Source organism: Oikopleura dioica, chromosome 1 (assembly GCF_907165135.1).
Source record: "Oikopleura dioica chromosome 1, OKI2018_I68_1.0, whole genome shotgun sequence".
In the NCBI taxonomy this organism is placed as follows: Eukaryota; Metazoa; Chordata; class Appendicularia; order Copelata; family Oikopleuridae; genus Oikopleura; species Oikopleura dioica.
Window position 1 is genome coordinate 13,483,745 of NC_137291.1, and position 20,222 is coordinate 13,503,966.

Below are 20,222 nucleotides of genomic sequence, written 5' to 3' on the forward strand. Positions count from 1 at the left end.
CAGAAAAAAGCTCCATCAGGCGGCTGCGAGTTAGCCACTTCAAAAACCTGAAATTTTCACTAATAGCCTCTTCTTTCCTGCAACTTCGGGAAAGTGATATTCAACACTGGACAAGATAAACAAAACTTCAGCGAACAAAAATTTACTGTACTGTTCTGAAATAAGAAAAAAATCGAACATAAAGAAAAATAGAAACGAGAATATCAGTTTTTGTGTTTTATTAAAATTCAAAAATCTGCTCAACGATAGATGAATCGGAGCATCAAAAACAAAATTCTAGTGATCTGGCAGAGAAATTTAGTCGAAGACCTTGAGGATCTTGGCAGGAGTGAATCGAGTTCGGCAGGTCGGGCAGTTTTTCTGTTGAAGAGCAGCGATGCAAGGTGAGCAAAAGTGATGGCCACATGTAATGAGGATGACTTGGGGATGATTGTTGTCGTAGTTTTCGAGGCACACCTTGCATTTGAGCTTGTCATCCAATTTAGCCTGCTTAACAACAACCATGTCTTCTGAAAATATTTTTAATTCAAGCTAACTAGTAAAAATTTCTTACCTAATTCGTCATTATCTTCCTTCATCGCCTCAGTTGAAAGAAACAAGTGACGTTTTTGAACCTTCTTGCGCCAAATTTTCTTCTGATCAAGAGCTTCATGAGCCTCTTTCGACTTCTTTTTCGCATCTTCGAGGGCTTTATCGGCATCTTCTGCGACTTTTTCAGCAGAACCTTCTTCTTCTCGGGCAGTTTCGTATTCTTTGCTGACAATCGAGAGAGTCTCGTAATTATCTACACAGGATAGTTAAAATTTCATATCAAGTGAAAAAACTTACGATCCTTCCACTTCCAGTCGTTTGCTTTTTCACAGCATGCTCCAACGAAATATTCACCAAACGAAAGTTGATCAGTTGTGCATGCTCCCACAGGACATTTGAATTTCGCATCAGATGGTTCGAACTTTGGCGGCTGATAATATCCAGTTGACTGATTGTAATAACCGCCATTGCGGTTGTAAGAATTGGATGTCTTTTTTTCTTCAGCACATGATCGGCAATAATAATGTCCGTTGATTTTGGCAAGCGATTGAGGAAGCCTGAAAAGAAGATTCGGAAATTTACAAGATGAAATGTGAAATTTTATAAATAACGAAAATATGATAATACCTGTTGCACTGGAAACATTTTCCTCGTGAACCAACGCTTGCGACTTTTGCAAAATCAGCTGTGAAAGAGATATTTTTTAGAAGAATCTTCATTCTCTGTAAATCGAACAGTATTGGCAACAATCGCTAAAAATCAAGCGCGTTGAAGCTGGCCTAACTTTCCCTTTTTTAGCCACTCAGAAGCCGACTTCCAAAACCTTGCTGACTCATACCAAGATTTTTACCATGTGATTATCAGACTGCGATTCAGTCGAATTTTTATCTGTAGTCAATCAACGAGAAAAATATTTAACAATCAGCGATTTTAATGAGTTTCAATTCTTTTTCGGAAAATTGTGAAAGTGATCATACTGAGAATATTTAGCACGGCTAGAATAAGCAGTAAGGTTAGTAGGTTTATCGAATTGCTAATGAAGAAACAGACTGCACTTGAAAGAGCATCCATGAACTAAAAAAACGACTTATGATGAAATTCTTGATCTAAATTTTGTCACCTGTTTGAGCGCAAAAGCAGAGGTCGTCTCGGTCGAAAAACCTTCAGTTACAGAAGAGAAGAGCACATTCTTCAACCCACCATCGCCAAATCCCATCAGAAAAGCGATGAGAATCGCAACATTTAGATTCGTTGATCCAAAAATATTCCAATCGGGCAGATCTTCTGTCGATGTAAAATTGGAATCGTGAGGAAAATTGACAGAAGTCAGAATGTACGAAACCAAGTGCAACAACAAAAAGCTAGAAAATATTTTATATTTTGAAATTCTAGTGCCGACTAACGTTATAGCGATGCTTGATCGATTAAATTTGTCAAAAAACTTCGATCCAAAGACAAAAACAGCGCTAGAAACCAGCCCTCCGATTCCAGTCAACAATCCAGTGTAGCCAACTTGCGCGCTAGAATCTTCGAGATTTTTGGAATTCCCGACGACGGTCGGGTAAACGCCACTGAGAAAGCCAAAGTAAAAGCCGGAATAGATAATGTAGGGTGCGAATAAAGCCATATTTTTGGTGAGCAAAAGCTTGAAGGTCTTTTTGATGGTTCTGATGAACTCGAGAAATTTTTCGCTGAATGGTGTTTTTTCTTCTTTGTCTTCAATTTTCTCCGGGCCGCAGCATCTCCCCCTCAGAAACAAGAGCAAAACGCAGCCAGTTGAAGCTAGCACAGCGAAAATCGTGAAGATCGTAGTTCTCATTTCCGAGCTTACATATTTCTCCCCTTGCCAAGCGAACATGATATAAATATTGCCATTGATCATGCTGCAGAGAAAGAATGAAGAGAATATCCCCGTATTTCTGGACATCAGTCGCTCGGTCCCAGACTGATGATGGAGAAAATCACCTTCAGCAGTCCACAACAGTGCTCCTCCAGCTCCGTTCAAGACTTTCAATCTGGTCGATTACTGTTTTTACGGTCAAAGGAAGATCAAAATCGACCGTTTCCTGAGACGGAATAGAGAAAAAGCGGAGTCGGGTTCAAAAAGACCAAAATATAAAGCAAGTAGGTCAGTGCCGCAATGAACATTGTTGTTTTATGCCCAAGTATGCCAACAACTCCAGGAGCGATAAAATTCGTTAGGGCGAAGGAGACATAGACGATCGACAATGAAATGTATCCATCGCCAAGCAAGCCGTCAGCATATTCATTTTGTATCATACTGTACGTTTCATTCATCGAATTTTCTTGAAAAAACTCATTGAAAAAAGGATGAAGACAACAAAAAGTACCTTCAGAATGGTAGGTTAGCCAGTAAGTATCGTTGAAATGCAAGAAGTCCTCATCATTCTCATCCAGTTCCTCCAAAATCTCCGTCTTCAACGAGTCCGTCACATATTTCCCGATCATCGAAGTCGTCAAAAACGCAGTAAACAGTAGCATAAAGGCAAACCCAAGCAGCACAACATTCACCAACTTCCATTTATCGCTCAATCCCTGCCGCTCTTTCTTCTCCTCATTTTCACCAAGAAAAATTTTCTCTTCCATTGTCGACCTCTGACTCACCGAATTTTCGCCTTGGCAAATAACAAATACAAAAAAGCTCCCACCAAACTTTAGCTTGAAATTCCCCATCTAGAATTCGCATCTTTGCCTGGGGGATGAAAGAACTTATAATTATGAAACACGAGTATCGTTTATTTTGTTTGCTAAAGCGGCAGAAAAATAAGGAAAGGTTTTTTTACATCATCATAAAAAGAATAAGCAAAATTGAACTTGAAGAAATAATGAAATGGAAACTACTTTTCGACGACGAGGATGTGTTTTTCGACAGAGGAACGCTCTAAAAAGGGGATGAACTCTTTTGGAATTGAAGGGAATGCTCACCATGGGTTTTTTGATATTGGAATAGACATCGATTGGTTTCTTTATCAGCTCTTTATGTAACATGCCAGCCATGAGGCCTTGGAAAGCAGCGTTGTAATCTAGTGCCACTTCATTTTGGATATAGTCTTTTCGGTCGTCCTTGAAGTTGTCTTCTGAGTCCGGCCCGCCCACTAGCGCTCCCTAGAAAGCGAAAATTATTCTTTGAAATCAACCCAAAAAACTTACGAGCAACAAGTTTGGGTTAGCATCATTTCTGTTCAAATAATTATCTCCACAGGGTTTTCCCGGGCCAGGACAAGAAGAAGCTCTGTGATGCGGCCTCGTCGGGTACTTCTTTCCGTATCCAACGACAAAGCTGCCTCCGAACTTGTTCTCTCCGAGGATGTAGTTTACTTGGTCAACAGCGAGCTTAGAAATGCTATCCGGGCGGCTTGAGTACTCCGACGCCATAAGACAGAGAAACGCTAAATTCTTTGTTTTTATCCTCGCAAAGCTGTTGATTTTTTACCTGAATTAGCCGCATAACGAAGCGGAGCCCATTTCATGACAAAAAGGAGACCCTTCTCGGTGAATTTGGCGTCGCCCTTATCAGGTTTTTTACAGTAAGTGTGGAGAGGCTCGATGTAGTTTTCGCGAAGATCGTCTCGGGTGACTTGAGCGAGGAGGAGTTGGCAGCCGAGGACTTTGTTGTCCCAACTGAACTGATTTGCGAAGCTTTAAGGAGGTCTTGGTGAGATTTTAAGGGAGAGAGCGGGAAAATGATTGATTTTTATTTTACAGCGTGACACCCTTATTTATTAAAAACTGATCAATTCAAGACCTTTCCTTGAAGAAAACATTCCCCAGTTGTAATACCGTTTCTTCGCCAATTCATAGTAGCTAATCTTCCCTGTCGCTCGGTAAAGCCAAATGCCACCCCAAATGACTTCATCCCTGTAATCAGTGGACTTGTAATAAGTCCCCACTTGAGGCACCGAATCTGAATATTTATCTCCAGTTCCAAAGACCATCGACTTCTCGGTGTAGCTCATGAGTGCTTCTGCATATTTTATCATTTTTCGAAACTCGGTCGTTCCAGAAGTACGATTTCGATCTTCGTTCTTGAATAGTTCCTCTTCCTCTGCTTTTTTGTACACAAGACCCATCGCAGCAAAAGCCGCGGCGTAGTCAGCAGCAATGTCAGTTCCTGCTTTTTCAGTGTCGACTTTGTAAACAGGCCTCGGCATTTCTTTTCTGATGTTTTCCGGGCCGTTCCAGATTCCGTGGTCGAACTCAGGATCACCGACGAGGACGTAAATTGCTTCCACGATGCCTTTGTTGTCAAGAATAGTCGCTTTCTCGAGCCAAGCACTTCCCCAGAGCAACAAGTCGAGCATGTTGTCCATCTCCTCCGCCGCGACATAGCTATCCCAGTAGTGCAGCGCTCCCCAAGCCAGAGTCGAGAGCGAAAAACTCAGCGGAAAGCCAAATTTCAAGTTATCTCCAGCATCGTAATATCCTCCCGTCAAATCGACATCCGACCCGTTAACTCCCTTCCCGAATCCATCCCACAAGCAGCTGTCTTTTCTCCAAGGAATTCGGTTCTTTTCCGGAAGTTTTCCTGAGCGCTGGGCTTCGTAGAAAAGGATCGACTTTTGGAGGATTTCTTTGTAGTTGTACTTGAGTTCTTTGATCTTGGAGTCGGGGAAGGGGGTTGGACCGACTTCTCCGCAGGTGGTTTCTGTTCCATTTGTGGTGGAGTTTCCGCCGTCCAAGCATTCCTCCAGTTCTTCTTCGTTTTCCACGATATTGTCTTCGAGCTCTTCTCGTAAACCTGGAACCATACCAGTTGGTTGATCATCCTCCTCTTCTTCGTCCTCCTCATCATCTTCCTCCCCATCCGTTTCAACCCCATCAACGCTGTCCTCTCCCTCTTCTCCTTCTTCCCCACCTTCTTCATTTTCCTCTGGCGGTGGAGGGGTTCCAGGGTCGTAGGAGAAATTCGGATCCATTTCGTTAAAAACAATCACATCGTTAAACTTCAAAATCGCCTTTGGAGGTTTATCTTCCCCTTCAAACTTCGCTTGAAAACCGATATCAGTATATTCCCCTCCTTTCAGCGCCCCATTCCACTCGAGATTCTTCAGCGTAAAAGTGGTGGTGATATCTTTGATGTCGATCTTCTGGTTCTCTATATTCGCATTCCAGCAATCGAAACCGGCCAATTTCGTGCCGACAAAGGTCAGTTCTATTCTCCAACCGCTGGTAGTATTGACTGACCAGGGAACTTGAGCATGAATTCGCCCTTCAAAGCCCCCTTCCCACTCATTTGTCACTTCAAAGGTCTTCTTATGGACATTCTCTTGAATCTCTTGAGCCTTGACGAAAACAAGGAAGAATAAAAAGCGTAAAACGCTCATTTTTAAAACTTGTGAAGGCCAAATCAACGAAAAGGCCTTCAAGCTCGGTAAAAAAGGAATCTGGTTTGTCTGATTAATCCAAATTTCAAGGAGCTGTATTATCGTACTAAGGCGAGTTTGCAAGTCCTAGAGCAGCCCGAGGGCAAATTGAACGTGCTCCAATAAAATGAATACCGTCGGACACTTTTTCGCAGATTATTTTCACCGTTTATTGGTACCAATCAAGGCTCGATTTACGGAAGAATGGTGAGGTTGTAAATTTGAAGTATGAAATGATACAGAGGAGAAAACGCAGAGGAAAAGGAATGATCACTGATAAGAATTTTCCCGGCAATTGCCAATAAACGGAAACTTGCAACTCTTTTTTTTCTTGAGCTTTTGTTCTAACTCCTTGATTTTGGCCTCATGCTTCTTTATTTGAGAGGATTTTTCGTTGATGGTTTGATTTAATTTTTTGATATTAGACTCATGTTCCGATATTTTAGCGGTTTTTCTAGTAATGATTGCGTCTTTTTCATGAACAGCTCTTTCTTTGCTCTGAAGATCTTGCTCTTTCTTCTTGATAGTGGCAGTCATTTTCTCGATTTTGTTTGACATAGGCGCGATGCCTTTGATGAAGAAGATGTTCCATCTAACAAAGCCTCCTGGACCTTGAAATTTCGTCTCTACAAACTGCTCTCCATTGACATCTCTGCTCTTGATATTCTCTTCTCTTGAAGCAACATTTCCTGTTCTCGGGCAAACGTTCTCAGCTGTCGCAGTAAAACTCAAATCAGTCCCTAAAAACTCAAAATTCAAAAAAAGGAAAAAAACTCGCCTCGTTTTGAAATAAAAAGCTTCCAATTTTGAAAAGTTCCATTTCTGTTTTTGACAAGCGAAGGAGCTCGAATTCGCCAGTTTTTATAACTCACGTCGAAATTTTTAGTATAGTGAAACTAAATGTTAGAATTGAAAGAGAAATTGATTTAATATCAAAGAAATTTACTTTTAGATTAATGAATTTGAGACCATTTTCGAGGGCGTCAATCAGGATTTCTTTTTTGAACCTTCGGTCGAGAGAAAAACATGTGCGCTCATCTTCATGATCTGCGCCAAAATACTGACCAAGCCCAATAATTTTCAAAAACTGAATATTTTTCGACGGCAGCGAAAATTCACTTTCGTAAATTAAATTCTGCAGCGCTTCTTCTCCTTTTTGCTCGTCAGAAGCGCGCCTTAACATTCTTTCAAAATCTTCCTTGATTTTTTTATTTGCTTTTCGAACGCATTCTTCGTAACTGCTTTCGAAGTCGACATCCCACGGAGCAATTTTTGCTTCAAGTTGGCAAATAAAATTTCTGATCGAAGGTTCTTTTGCAAGAAGAAAACAGTTTTCAATTCGATTTTCTGGCAGCTTTTGAAGACAACGGCTGATAAGAGAATCGCATTTTGGGAAATTTCGAGCTGGCGTCTCATAGCGCGCTTTCATATGATGAAAATTTTCATAACATGAAAAAGACTAGTTATGGTTGCATAATTTGATTTTACAACATTCCTTCACGTATTTTTTCAAGCAAAACATACTCTTTCCGATCATCGAAGGGATACTTCAAATAACTGATAATATAAATAATAACTCCAACAGCCCAAACATCAGTTTTTTGACTCACGATTTCTTCTTCTTGGTGTTCTTGAGACTCAGGCGTCATGAAGTGAGGAGTTCCTCTTTTTACGGTCTTTTTGGTTTCCATAGTTTTTGCTTCGAGAATTTAACATATCTTTAGTTCTTCGATAGATCTTTTTAGTAAATTCATTCCTGCAATATCGAAATCGCCGATCAAGAGAAGATAATTTTCACGCATGAAAATATTTTTGGGCTTCAGATCTCTGTGAATGATTCCTTGTTCGTGAACATAAGCCATACCATAAACAAGTTGGGAGACGAGTTTCAGTGCTTCTTTTTGATTCCATGAGTTCGGAGTTCTCGCTTTAGTTTGAATCAATTCTTCTAATGTTCCTTGACTTCCCCATTGCATCGTGAATCCATGATAACGTAAATTATTGTAATCGAACTGAACTTCTTCGTAAACTCGAACAACATTTTCGTGCTTCAATTTCTTCATCAGCGTGAATTCACTGTCCCTCTGTTTTTTGTTAATAACAGCCTTCAAAACCACACAATAATGATCTTTCAGAATAAAAAATTAAATTATTAACTTTGTGTATTCCCTTTACCGTCACAATCCATTTCCCAAAACAATTTATTCGGATCATCTCTGTTCGAATTCTTGACAACGCAATAGAACCGATATTTTCCAACATTTTTTCCCATTCTCTAAATTTTTCAAAACCAAAAACAAAAAGACCAAAAACTCGAACTCAGATCTGCTCAGCCAAGATTATAAAATTCAAGATAGTCCCGTTAATATTTGCACTATTCATTGGCAAATAATTGGTACGCGTTAAAATCAGGAATTCTCCCCGTGAACTGCCCTTTTCGCATTTCCGTTCTAGCGTTGAAGATTCGTACTCAACAAAAACAGCAATTGCTTCCGGTGATTCACGTCACTTGCTTATCAAAATTTCATCTGTGGTTTAAAACAGAGCATTCAACTTGCCAAAAAAGCAATTTTCAAGAGCTCAATTTTTATAAGTTCATCTCGAAAATCATGAAAAATTCCAAATGAAAATCGAAAAACCGCCTTTTTGCGCTCAAAAAGCGCCAAGTTCAGGGCTTTCCAGGTTATCCAGCGAAAATAAAAAGAATGATGTTGAAAGAGAAAGAGTCTAAGACCACTTGAAGGGTTTCTTAAAAGCAAAAGTCTAAAAGTAAACTTAGCCACTTGAAATTTTGAGCTCAAAGACGAGCACGTGTGAAGACACGGGTTCCGGATCTTCTTCTCAAGAGGCTGCGGAGATTCCTTGGCAAAAAGTCTTCCTTCAAGAAATCCCGCTCAAGGGCCGCTAGAATCAAGTTCAATTTGAGCAGGTTAATTTGAAGGAGTGCGAACTCGACAAGTGATGATGCTTTATTTTGAAGAAAAATAATCAACCGAAACTTTCAGGTGGCAGGATAAGCATAAACAACGTCAAGTTGGAGCCTTAAACTCGGGAGGGAGGACTTTTTCTTGGAAGAAAAGAGGCCTTGGAAAGAAAAGATATTTTTGATAATTCGTTATTTTTTTCTGAATTTTGAATGATCGATTTTGATTTTTTAATAAAAATTTTTTATTTTATATAAAAAATTACACTTTTTATTGTTAAGATCAAACAGAATCAATAGTTTTAAATAAAATTATAAATAATAAGAATAAAAAAAAATCATTCAATTTTTCTTTAAAAATAAAGCTAAGAAATCGAATTGAAATTTGAAATAAAGGACGATTTTCTCCATTTTGATTCATTTATTTCGCTTGATTTTCAAATTCTTTTACCCATAGTAATTTCAGAACAATTTCAAATTCCAGCGCCATTCTCAGACTTTGCCTCTCGGGCAGATTTTCTCACTTCTCGGATGATCTCTTCCACCTACTGACTCAACTTCAGGAGCATTTACGGTGCTAAAGCGCTCGAGTTTGAACTTGATTAATTCTTGGCATCATAAATTCCTTCTTTCCTTTGTTCTTGAGCAGTTGAGCGTTTCCATCCGCCCGTGCTGGCGGATTTTTCTGGCGTTTGGTGGCGCACCTGGCGTGTCCTGGGGCCGCTAGCGCTCCAAAACTCAAAACAGAAAACGGCTCATCCGCCTTTCTCAGCTTTTTTCACTTGGCCCCTGTCTTATCCAAAGAGATACCCCCCTTAACAAACAAGTCGTATAGACTTGCAGGGACAGAGATATTCCAGTATGCTGAGCAGAATACTGGCGTTCCTGGCGCTTAGCGGCGTCAGGGCCCAGGACATCGACTTTGCCCACGAAAATGGCATCATTCAGCCGAAGAGTTGGAACCTCGCAAAAGGTAAAAGGACCCCTTATTTTATCAGAGCTGGGGAATTTCACGGGTATCAGGGGGTGGATGGAACGGCGGCGCGAATTTGAAACCGCCCGGTCAGTCTTGAGCGGGTAATTGCCCTCTCAAATTTCCGGAATTCAAGTTTTTCGGGAAATTGAAATTGCGAGATTTTGATTGATGAGTGTTCTTTTCTGAACGGGTTGGAAATTGAAAGGGGTGGGAAATAAAGGCAGGGGGATTCAGAGATTGTTGCCAAAACAAAACTTGCGGGAACGGAAAAATTCGAATTTTGGCATGAGTTTTCGTCTTTCTTGCATAAGGTGATTAGGAAAAGTTCATGTTCAAGTGCCAAGAAATGCGGTTTTTTCCGGCTTTTGGGAAAGTTTGAAGTTTTCCTTCGCTAATGACTGTTTTGAAGAGTTATTCTAGCGTTTCAAAGTTGAACCCTACTAGTTGGTAATTACAACCCTTTTTCTCAAGTTCGAGTTTTTAGTTGAAACATGTTTTTGAAAAGCAACTTTTTCGGAACTTTAAAAACTTGGGTTTATTTTCGCTACATTCTAGTGACATCAATTTGGCACCTTGAAACATATTTTCAAACTTTTCGAAGCTTGAAAATTCGAAAATCTTCTTCGCAAATTTGAATTTGAAGGCACCGAATTTTTGAAATTCGCCTAATTGGCAGCCGCACGTGTCGTTGCTTTTTTGCTGGTTGAATAATTACCGCTTGCGAGAATGCAAAAACTGGTAATTAACGCGTGGTCAAGGTCGATCTAAAATTTTTTTCGGCGTTGTATTTTTCAAAAAAGCTGGTCGATATGAGCTAAGAAAATCGAATATTCTAGCGCTAGGGTTTTTTCCTTCGAATTTATCTATCAAAATAGGGTCGAAATTTTCGGTTTGGGACCCAAACTTTGGGTTTTGACCCCATATTTGGAAAATATGGGGAATTTGAGCCAATCAGAAGACGGTGCTCTTTGTCCAAGGCAATCAGAAGATATATAACCCCCCCATTTATTGGGCCGGTGAAAAATTTGGGTTTTGGGGGGTTATATAGCTTCTGATTGGCTTAGATAAAGAACATTGCCTTCTCATTGGCTCAAAATCCCCATACTTTCAAATTTTTCCCTTTTCCGACTAATATTATCCAATCAGCAGGTTGGAAGGAAGCTGACTCAAGAATCATCAGAGTACGATTATTCGTAATCACAATCGTATTCTGGCAAGTTCACCTGGTTGGCCGTAATTATAATATTCATAGGTGGTCTTTTCATCGCTACAATAAAAAACTAAACTGCTGAATAGTTAAGTGGAAGAAAAGCTACTTTTAGTAATATCGCCAGGTGTTGCTTTTTTCATCATAAAAAGCTCTGAGAGAGGCCCTTTGCCCTTCTCAACTGCTCCTGGCCCCGGCTGAGCTCGTAAAATTTTAGCGGCTTTTTGATCTCGCCAAGTTTACGGCTCCATCGCTTGATTTGAAGCGAGTAATTACTCAAAGCGATTTTGGCAGCGCCGGAAAGACATCAACTTTCCAATTCATCAAGTTTAAAAATAAGGGACTCGTACTTGGAATTGGAAAATGAATGATTGAAAAAGTTATCATTAAAGGATTTGGGAGTTATTTTCTTGATTGATTGATGAAAAATTTTTGATCTTGGGAATTTTCGTTTTTATTAAATTTTCTTTCCGAGCCAGTGATTTTGGATGGCAAATTTATAAAAATTTTGCGCACTGGCCTCCTGCCAATGTGAAGGCCTTGGTAAAGACGCCTTTGTTGAAAAACTTTTTTCACAATGGCCATTTACTCGGATTCAAACGCCGGACGGAGCACTTCAGCTTTGCGCAAATTTAACGAGCTAGTACCGTTTTTCCCCGGTGAAAAGTGCATTTTGAACTTGAAAATTCAAGAAAAGTAGACTCGATTGTTCTGAGCCCCCCAAATTGGAAAATAATGACAGAAAATTGGGCAAAATTCGAAATTAACCTTGATCCGCCATGTTTAATTCCGCCTCTAGAATCTAGACACTCGCGCCCGCTAGAATGATGTCACCTTGATAGCACCGGCTATTTTGCCGACATAACCGGAACTACCAATTGCCCAAAACATAAACCGGCGACTTCAAAGTTTCAAACGCGCCCATGCTAAAACCCATTCCTAAGAGGTATTTATCCACCCAGATAACTAAGTACAACAAGCGAGCTCGATTTCCCAGGGACTTTCTCACTCTCTCTCTCTTTCTATTCAAAAGCGCCCTGCCCTGGAGCGTGTTTATTCAATTTTTTGTCTAAAAAACGGAATGATAACTCAAGCTTGAGCCCTGGCACTTTTCACAGACGCGTTTTTTCCTCAAGTTCATCTGAGGAATTTGAGTGTGACGCCCTTATTTTGCCCCTAATTAAAATTTTGCCCCCTAAACTTTCATTTCAGTCGCAACTGTAACTGCCAACGCGACTTGCGGAGAAGACAACGCTGATCAATACTGCACTCTTTACTTCAACACCTGCGGAACTTGCATCGCCAACGGCAGAGATGGCCACCCGGTGGAAAACGTCGTCGACGGAACTGAAAGTTTCTGGATGTCCCCTCCTCTCAGCAGAGGCGAGCAGAACAACAAGGTCACACTCACCTTCGATCTCAAGCAACCCTTTCACATTGCCTACGTCGTGATCAAGTACGCAATCTCTCCGAGAGCGAAGACCTGGGTTTTGGAACGATCAGTTGACGGAGAAAACTGGGACGCGTGGCAGTACTTTTCTCAGGATCGATCGCAGTGCCGCACTTTGTTCGATAAAGTTCCAACTGCTGATGGAGAGTACGATTCCGACAGCGATGTAATCTGCACCGATGAATACACCGAAATCAACCCGGGCCAAGGCGGAGAAGTCGTCGTTTCATTGGTGAATGGTCGACCATCTCAGGACTCTTTCTCCACTTCCATCGAGTTGCAAGAATTCACCCGAGCCACGAAGATCCGAATCCGTCTTCTCGAGGTCAACACTCACTACGGTCACTTCATGTCTGCCGGCGACAACGATCCAAAAGTCTTCCAGCGTTATTTCTACGCGATCAAAGACGTCGAAATCGGCGGCCGATGCGTCTGCAATGGCCACGCCGACAACTGCGTAGAAAAAGACGGCGAGTACCACTGCGAGTGCCAGCACAACACGACCGGACGAAACTGCGATCAGTGCGCGGCGAATCATGTTCAGAAAAAGTGGCGACCTGGAACTCCTGGAAACCCGAACGAGTGCGAACGATGCAACTGCAACGGACACACTGAGACTTGCTTTTATGATGAAAATGTTGATGCCAACAAGCAGAGTATGGATTTGGCCATGAACTATGAGGGCGGTGGAGTGTGCCAGAACTGCGGAGATAATACTGAAGGAAATAACTGCGAACGATGCAAGCCTGGATTCTGGAGACCTCATGATGCCCCTCTTAGTGATCCTTGCCTTCGTAAGTTTTCAGCCAATCAAAATGGAGAATTTTGATAATAAGCGAATCAAAACCACTGATTTTAAAATTAAAAATAAGCCAATAAGATTCGTCTGCTTTTTCGAAGAGCTTTTTTTGGCTCAAAAATTTGATCTTGACCCCCATTCTTGCGTCGGCAATTCATCAAGCTGCCAATAAAATCGACTGCGCATGCATTATGCACCGGGTCTTGCTTGCCATGTCGGAAGTCATTTCCCACGTGAGCTCTATAATTAGCCTCCTCTCGCTCTCACACGTGACCCGCGTCCAGCCCGCGCTCGTAAATTCTAGCAGGGCGCACGTGTGAGCCGAAAAAATGGCTAAGTTGACCGATTTATAATTATAATTGCGCATAATTGTAAATTTAACCCTCCTTTTCTAAAAATTACCAGCTGAAAGTAATCCTCTTTTCTTCTAGCCTGCGACTGCGAGGAAGCCCATTCCGAAGGAACCTGCAATCCACACACTGGACAATGCAACTGCGCTCCAAACTACGGTGGAAAACAGTGCAACACTTGCGCGCCCAAGATCTTTTACTATCCAAAATGCGACCGTGAATTCCGTAAGTACTCTTCCTTGATTCCAGAAAATCTCCAAAACGAGCGAACTCGCTCCTTTGCCTTTTCTCGGATCAAGTGTGAATCAAACTGAAATTGCTGATGAATAGCTCTGACTGTATAAATAGAACTTCCTGCGGGTTTTGACTACAGTAGCTTCCCAACTGGTACAGTACACGCGTAGTCTTTCGTCAAATTTGGCAACAACTTTCCGTTTCTCAGCCAAATTTCTTCATAAACAACAATTTTTCTCTTCGCCTTTTTTGAAAAATATATCGACTTTGATATTGATCTAATTACCCACCAATTAACCCATCGTAACAATAACCGTAAATGAGAAAGAAAAAGTCGTGACTTTGACATTTGGGGAAATGTCAAATGTCATTGGCTTTTGAACTTCAACCTTGAAAGGGTTTCAATTTACGCAAAGACGTTTCATTTTCGACATCGTTAAAATAAGGGGCCTCTTCTTGCTTCCGGGAGGAAGTCGTTAAAGAGCATTACCGGGTGGGAAGAAAGGGTTGGACATTTAATGGACAAGAAATTCTGTATAAAAATTATGTAACCGCATCATGAGAACAGTTTGCGGTATCTTAGGAAAACAAAAAAGAAATACCGACTTTGAAATTCATCCTCCGATTGAATTTCCCTAATCCCATCTTTTCTTGTTTCTTTTTCAAAATCTCTTTCAATAGACCTTGAGATTTTGCCCATTTTATCCCCCGAAATCATTCTCAAACTGATTCTAGAGTGTGATGAATGCTCCGAAGCCCTCCTCGACCGAATCTTCCCCGAGACTGACAAGGTCACCCAGACCATGACTCAGCTCAACAACGTCATCACTTCCAAGCTCACTCAGACCAAGTTCGATACTCTCGCTCAGGGCAAGGATGATATCGAGCGATCAATCTCTCTCATCAACGAAGGAATGGATCTCTACAACAACCACGATGCCAAAATGAGCTTCTTGCAAAAGGACATTTGCGGAAAAGACGGTGAACTAGCACACTGGGTTTCTGTCTTTATGGCGACCAAGGCTGCTTTCAATAAAACCATTCAAGGTAATCAAGCTTCCGCGAACCCTTTTTCATCCTTTTCAGACGGCAACAAGCTCCAGCAAGAGTTCGAGCAACAAGCTATCCGAGCTGAAACAATCTTGAACGATTTCAAAGACGTCCAAAACATGTCTCCAACTGAGTACGAGCGAAGAATGAAGGACGCCCGACGAGAAGTGCAGGAGCTCCAGCAAATCTACGCTTCGAACGTCTACTTGCCTCTTTTGAACTCTGCCGAGGCCGAGCGAGATGAAGCCGTAGATCTGCTCAATGTTGTCAAAGAGCGATTCGGAGGTGGAGAAACAACCGGACGATGCCATTCCAACCACCAGCCAGTAGATTTCTACAGCCAACGACTTCACCCAGCAACAAAGGATAACTTCAAGTTTACACCTGGAGATATCAACGCCATCGACATCGATGGAACCTACCGACCAGTTGCTGTTGAAGAGCCAGATTACGACACTTACGATTCTGAGGACTACTCCGTTGACGACTTTGAAGATGACTACAGTGATGATGGTTACGATGTTGACGAAGATGCTGTTGTTCCTGATGTCATCGATCCTGAAGATTATTCTGATTACACGTAACTTGTTGTTTCTGAAACTTGTACTTATCCTTCTTTCTAGCGAGGATGTCTATGAAGCGCCAAAGAAAATCGATCCTCTTGGACTCGAACTCATCGACAGCCCCTCAACTTACGAGAACGCCCGATGCCCAACTGATAAACAGCTCGCTATCATTCCCGATGAGAACTCAAGAACCATCGTCGAGGAAATTCTCCGCGGCAGCAATGTCAAAGAGGCAATTATCGGCCTCAAAGCTACTGCTTCTGTTCCTCCAGATTCGTGGAAATGGGTAAGAATCGGCGTTTCAAAACATTTTTCAAATCAAATTATAGGAATCTCCTCGATGGAGAAGCATTCCCGTCGATATGACAATGTTCGCTGAGCCTTCAAATGATCCGACGAAGAAGTGCGTCACAATGACCAAACGAGGTTTTGTCGCTGAGAAGTGTACCGATGAGCTTGAGCACTTTGTCTGCCTCGGAAAAGGTAATAATTTCATTATTTATGCTCATAAATCCAATCTATCCTAGATATCGATCAGAAATGGCGATTCTTTATCGAAAAGAACACTGATGGCCTCAACTACAACGGCGCTCAATTTGCTTGTAACTCTTCTAGCATCCAGGGTTCGCCCAGAATCGGAGCAGTTATTCATATTCCAAAGACTTTCATGTAAGATCTTCTCATTTTTATGGGCTTCAATAAAAAATTTTTCAGGATCATGAAACGATTCATGGAAGACCAAAAGCCTCCCGTCAACAAGGCATGGATTGGTCTTCGATCTCATGATGCCATGGCTGATGTTCGATGGCGATGGGCCAATGGAATGGGCTGGAACTCGGCCCTTCTTGACGCTGTTGACATCAACAAGATGAACAAAGACGTTGTCAACGACGGTAAAACTTGCCTCGCTGTCAGCCAAAACAATGGAAACGTAAGTCAACACCAGCACCCGTCAAACTCTAATTGATAAATTTAAGATTGAATGGAAAGCTGTCCGATGCGATGAGCCAAGACCATACCTTTGTGGTCGAAACCCACCACCAAACTCGTATTCTCCAGCTCTTTCCCGAAGCAAGCGAAATCTGCCCGTTCTTGTCAACTCTCTCCGTCGAGTCACTAGAAACTCCCTCGATGATCTCAACGCTGTCCAGGACCGACCTCAGTACAGCTACACTGAACTCGCTCCCAACAGTAATTTAATCATGGTTAACGATTATCGACCAGGTGGTGACTACCCTCTCACTTCCAACCTCGTTGATCAACTTGAATGCGTCGAATACATAACAAACAAAGCTTCGAGCACTCACAAGAAGCTCTCCTCGCTGGAAAACCGAATCCACGACGCGGAAGACATCAACGCTGAAACCGGAGCTCTCGTAAATAAACTCGAAGAGGATCTCAAAGAAGTCTATGACGACATCGAGCTTATCCACGATGTCAACAGAAACATCCAAGCGGGTTTTGACGCTAATGATGACACTGAGGATCTTGCTGACAGCGCCAGTGCCGCTCTTGACGAGCTCGAAGACTACGATTCGATCGACTTCCGAATCCCAGAGATTATCGAGCGAACTGAAGATCTCAAGGACCACGACTGGCCAGAAATCGAAAAGCAAGTTGGCGATGCTCGTCTTCGAGCAAAACTTCTCCACGACAAGTATCTCGAGCTTCTCAAGATCTTCAGCATTGCCGATGGCGCTTGCACCTACCATGATAACGGAAAGGTCACTTGTGACGATGTTCCCGGTCTCCACAACTTGGCCGCCATTCTCTACAATGCTGCGAAGATGATCGCCGAGGGTGAAAGGGCACTTGAAAATACCGATGCACAACTCAGCCGATTCGATGGAAACCGTGACATGTACACTGAGCCATGCGATGCCGGAGAAGCCCCAGATTTCAGCTCCTTCGAACAATTAAACAAGACCTGGCACGGAATTCAGGAAGATATTGCCTTCCTGGACCTTGCTAATCTCAAGGACTACACGTACACCGACGAAGATATTGCTCGACTTGATGCTATCGGTGCCAAGATCAAGGCTGTCTATGATGATCTCAAAGACATCTACCGAGGCAAAACTCCTCCAGATATTGCTGAAGGCGATTATGCCAATCTCTGGGGCTTGGAAGGCGCTGTTCAGTTCATGAAGAATCCTGGCTGCTGGTACAAGGATGAAGTTTGTGAGTACGACGTTACTGATGATGTTGAGCTCAAACAATGGTTCGACAAATACAAGGAAATCATAGACGACGCTATTGCCAAGGCTGAAGAGACTCTCAACAATGGTTCGATTGTAAACACGCTGAGCAGTGCGCGTCAAATCTACGATGGATATATCGCGCCAGAACAGAACATTGCCGCGGAAGTAGGCGAGAGCCTTTCAGAGCTGGATGATCAAATCATGGAAATCCAACACTTGATCGAGTCGACAAAATCTCTCCTCCAGCGAGTTCCACTTGAAAAAACCGCGCAAAAACTTTCCGAGTCTGAGCGTATCTCGCCAAGCGTCGGTGAACTTGCTGACAGCCGATTCCACTTTGAAATCGAAGCCAATGTACGACTTCAGCGAGGTGAAAACAACATCCTTTCTTTCGGAAATGATGACTCTTTCGTCACCATCGACACTGAACAAAAACATGCTGTGGCGACTTTTGTCAATGCCAACGCCGAGTTTGAGCTCCGATCAAGCATGCCAATCAACAACGGATTTTTCTACAATATCAAGTTTGCCAAGATGGGTCGACGAATCGAGCTCATCACTACTTGCGCTCAAGATGATTGCGGATCTGCCGATGGTGGTGCTGATGGCGATCGAGAAGATCAACGTCGACGACGTCGTCACAACCGAAGAAAGCGTCTTTCTCGACGAGTTTCTCGCGCTGCTGATGCTAGCACTCCCAGTGTCATGTTCCTCGACCCCGAGTACGCTATTTGGGATGACTTCAACAACAACAACAAGCTCATAATCGGTGACTACGGCGATGAAGCTATCTTCGGCGGTCTCCAGGGAGAACTCAACGGTGTCAGAATCAACGGCCGAATGGTCTACATCTGGGACTTGGACATCGAAACAATGGAACCAGAGGACAAAAAATTCGACATTGTCTCTGATGCTCTCGTCGAGCCAGCGAAGTGCTGGGCCGATAACAACGGAAAATTCCGAGACCAGGAGGAACTCAACAGCCTCGACTGTCCTTGCCTTTCCGGCAAATCATCTTACTTCGAGATCGAGCAAAAATCAATTGATCTCAGTTATTTGAGCAAGATCCGTGGTACAATTCAGTACACCGAGCATGGCAACGCTGATAACTATGTCGTGGCCGCGCTCTTTGGTGGAAATTCTTACCTCCTCGTTGAAAAGCGAAATACTGTTTTGACGCTGAGAATTGCCACTGGCTACAGAGAAGATGCTAATGGAGATCAAGTGGTCGATCTTGACTTTGACTACACTGCGGAATGGGATTACTCGCCATCGACTTTTGATGATATCAGCACTATCCGATTCGGCTTGCAAAAGAAGGTAAGATCAAAATAATTTTTTCAAATATCTCTTGAATTTATCAAAATACTCATTATTTTTCAAGAGTTCTGGCCCTGCAGAGATTTACGAAGGCAAAATTCTCCAATATTCTGATCTCTACCGACCATCAGCTGAAAAGCTTCAAGCTCTTGACAAAAAGTTCACCTTCACCATCCCCAAGTTCCAGTTCGACATTTTGAAGGACGATCTCGACCAGGAATCGATGTACTTTGGTGGTATCCCACAATACCGACTTGAACCAAGAATGAAGAGAGTTCTCACCAGACTCGGTCTCATCGACGATCTTGGCCAGGGAGGAGTTCGAGTCAAGTCCATGCCTGCCTGCTTCAGCCGATTGAATATCAACTCTGACGATATCAACAAGAAGGGCGAGAACAGATTCGTCAATGTCCTCGACGGCGCTGGCATCTACCGACACAACCGAGAACCGGACAACAAAGATATCCGAGTTCAAACCGGACGCAACTTGGAATCAAACACAACAATTGCTCTTCCTGTCGGACTCAATGCCAAGGAAATGGTTGGAGACAAAGAATTCTCTTTCGGTAAGCAAAATTCAAATGATCGATAGGCTAAATCCTTCTTCAGGTCTTTCGATTGAGTCGCTATCCGACGCTAGAATCTTCAAATTCGCCAACGGCGAAGTCAAGGTCGAAGATGGCAACCTTATCTTCGACATCAACTCGGTTTCGTACAATGGTGGCGCTGTTCTTGCCACTGGTGATCCCTCCTCCACGGTCCTTGTCATCATGAATGTTGTTGGTGGAAACACTGAACTCTTCATCCTCGGCGAAAAATCCGATTTCAGCGCAGTTGCTGACGGTCAAGTCGCTGACTTCTCCGACATGGAGCTCGGTGGAACTAATCCTGGCGGCGAAGCCTTCGAAGGAGTCATTCTACAGCCACGTCTGCAGACGATTGGACAGTCGCAGCGATACTTGAGCAACTTCAGATGCAAATCACCGCGTCAGAATCCAAAACGAACACGACTCCAGCGCGAGCAAGACGACACTTACAATTGCAACAGAATGCAGTTCAACTATTATTACGAAGAATAACTAATCGAATTAATAAACTAACTGTAACTTACTGTACTTAATTATTTTAGGACCTCTCTCTCTCTCTAACCCAGCCTCCTTCATTCGACTAGCTCCAAAATTATTGCAAAAAAAAAGTTCAAATCCCAAGTTAAATAAACTCCAAAGTAACA

General features: G+C 42.5%; 5 protein-coding genes across 6 annotated transcripts; 1 reads left to right on the top strand and 4 right to left on the bottom strand.

Moving 5' to 3' along the window:
• Window positions 1-212: 212 nt before the first annotated feature.
• On the bottom strand, window positions 213-1,315 carry LOC145711082 (uncharacterized). The gene is made up of 4 exons (XM_081788806.1): window positions 1,159-1,315; window positions 829-1,088; window positions 554-784; window positions 213-509 (listed from the first exon to the last, which is right to left on the bottom strand). The coding sequence occupies exons 1-4, from the start codon at window positions 1,248-1,250 to the stop codon at window positions 298-300; spliced, it is 795 nt and encodes a 264-aa protein (XP_081644932.1). The 5' UTR covers window positions 1,251-1,315; the 3' UTR covers window positions 213-297.
• A 146-nt stretch (window positions 1,316-1,461) lies between these two features.
• Window positions 1,462-2,541, bottom strand: LOC145707121 (UNC93-like protein MFSD11). Its single transcript, XM_081784606.1, has 3 exons — window positions 1,935-2,541; window positions 1,652-1,892; window positions 1,462-1,605 (listed from the first exon to the last, which is right to left on the bottom strand). Exons 1-3 carry the CDS (start codon window positions 2,456-2,458, stop codon window positions 1,462-1,464), a joined length of 909 nt encoding a protein of 302 aa, XP_081640732.1. The 5' UTR covers window positions 2,459-2,541.
• A 24-nt stretch (window positions 2,542-2,565) lies between these two features.
• On the bottom strand, window positions 2,566-3,183 carry LOC145707129 (UNC93-like protein MFSD11). The gene is made up of 2 exons (XM_081784617.1): window positions 2,883-3,183; window positions 2,566-2,837 (listed from the first exon to the last, which is right to left on the bottom strand). The coding sequence occupies exons 1-2, from the start codon at window positions 3,136-3,138 to the stop codon at window positions 2,581-2,583; spliced, it is 513 nt and encodes a 170-aa protein (XP_081640743.1). The 5' UTR covers window positions 3,139-3,183; the 3' UTR covers window positions 2,566-2,580.
• Window positions 3,184-3,283: 100 nt separating this feature from the next.
• On the bottom strand, window positions 3,284-5,954 carry LOC145712263 (uncharacterized). The gene is made up of 5 exons (XM_081789952.1): window positions 4,315-5,954; window positions 3,986-4,191; window positions 3,703-3,941; window positions 3,478-3,657; window positions 3,284-3,433 (listed from the first exon to the last, which is right to left on the bottom strand). The coding sequence occupies exons 1-5, from the start codon at window positions 5,874-5,876 to the stop codon at window positions 3,332-3,334; spliced, it is 2,289 nt and encodes a 762-aa protein (XP_081646078.1). The 5' UTR covers window positions 5,877-5,954; the 3' UTR covers window positions 3,284-3,331.
• A 3,678-nt stretch (window positions 5,955-9,632) lies between these two features.
• Window positions 9,633-20,215, top strand: LOC145695472 (uncharacterized). Of its 2 annotated transcripts, XM_081772454.1 has the most exons (13): window positions 9,633-9,811; window positions 12,234-13,265; window positions 13,702-13,845; window positions 13,969-14,007; window positions 14,590-14,901; window positions 14,941-15,484; window positions 15,528-15,756; window positions 15,800-15,953; window positions 15,998-16,139; window positions 16,185-16,401; window positions 16,448-18,991; window positions 19,056-19,557; window positions 19,601-20,215. In XM_081772454.1, exons 1-13 carry the CDS (start codon window positions 9,700-9,702, stop codon window positions 20,068-20,070), a joined length of 6,441 nt encoding a protein of 2,146 aa, XP_081628580.1. In that variant the 5' UTR covers window positions 9,633-9,699; the 3' UTR covers window positions 20,071-20,215. The 2 variants fall into 2 exon arrangements, with proteins under 2 accessions (XP_081628580.1, XP_081628581.1); XM_081772455.1 differs by lacking the exon at window positions 13,969-14,007.
• The last annotated feature ends 7 nt before the right edge of the window (window positions 20,216-20,222 follow it).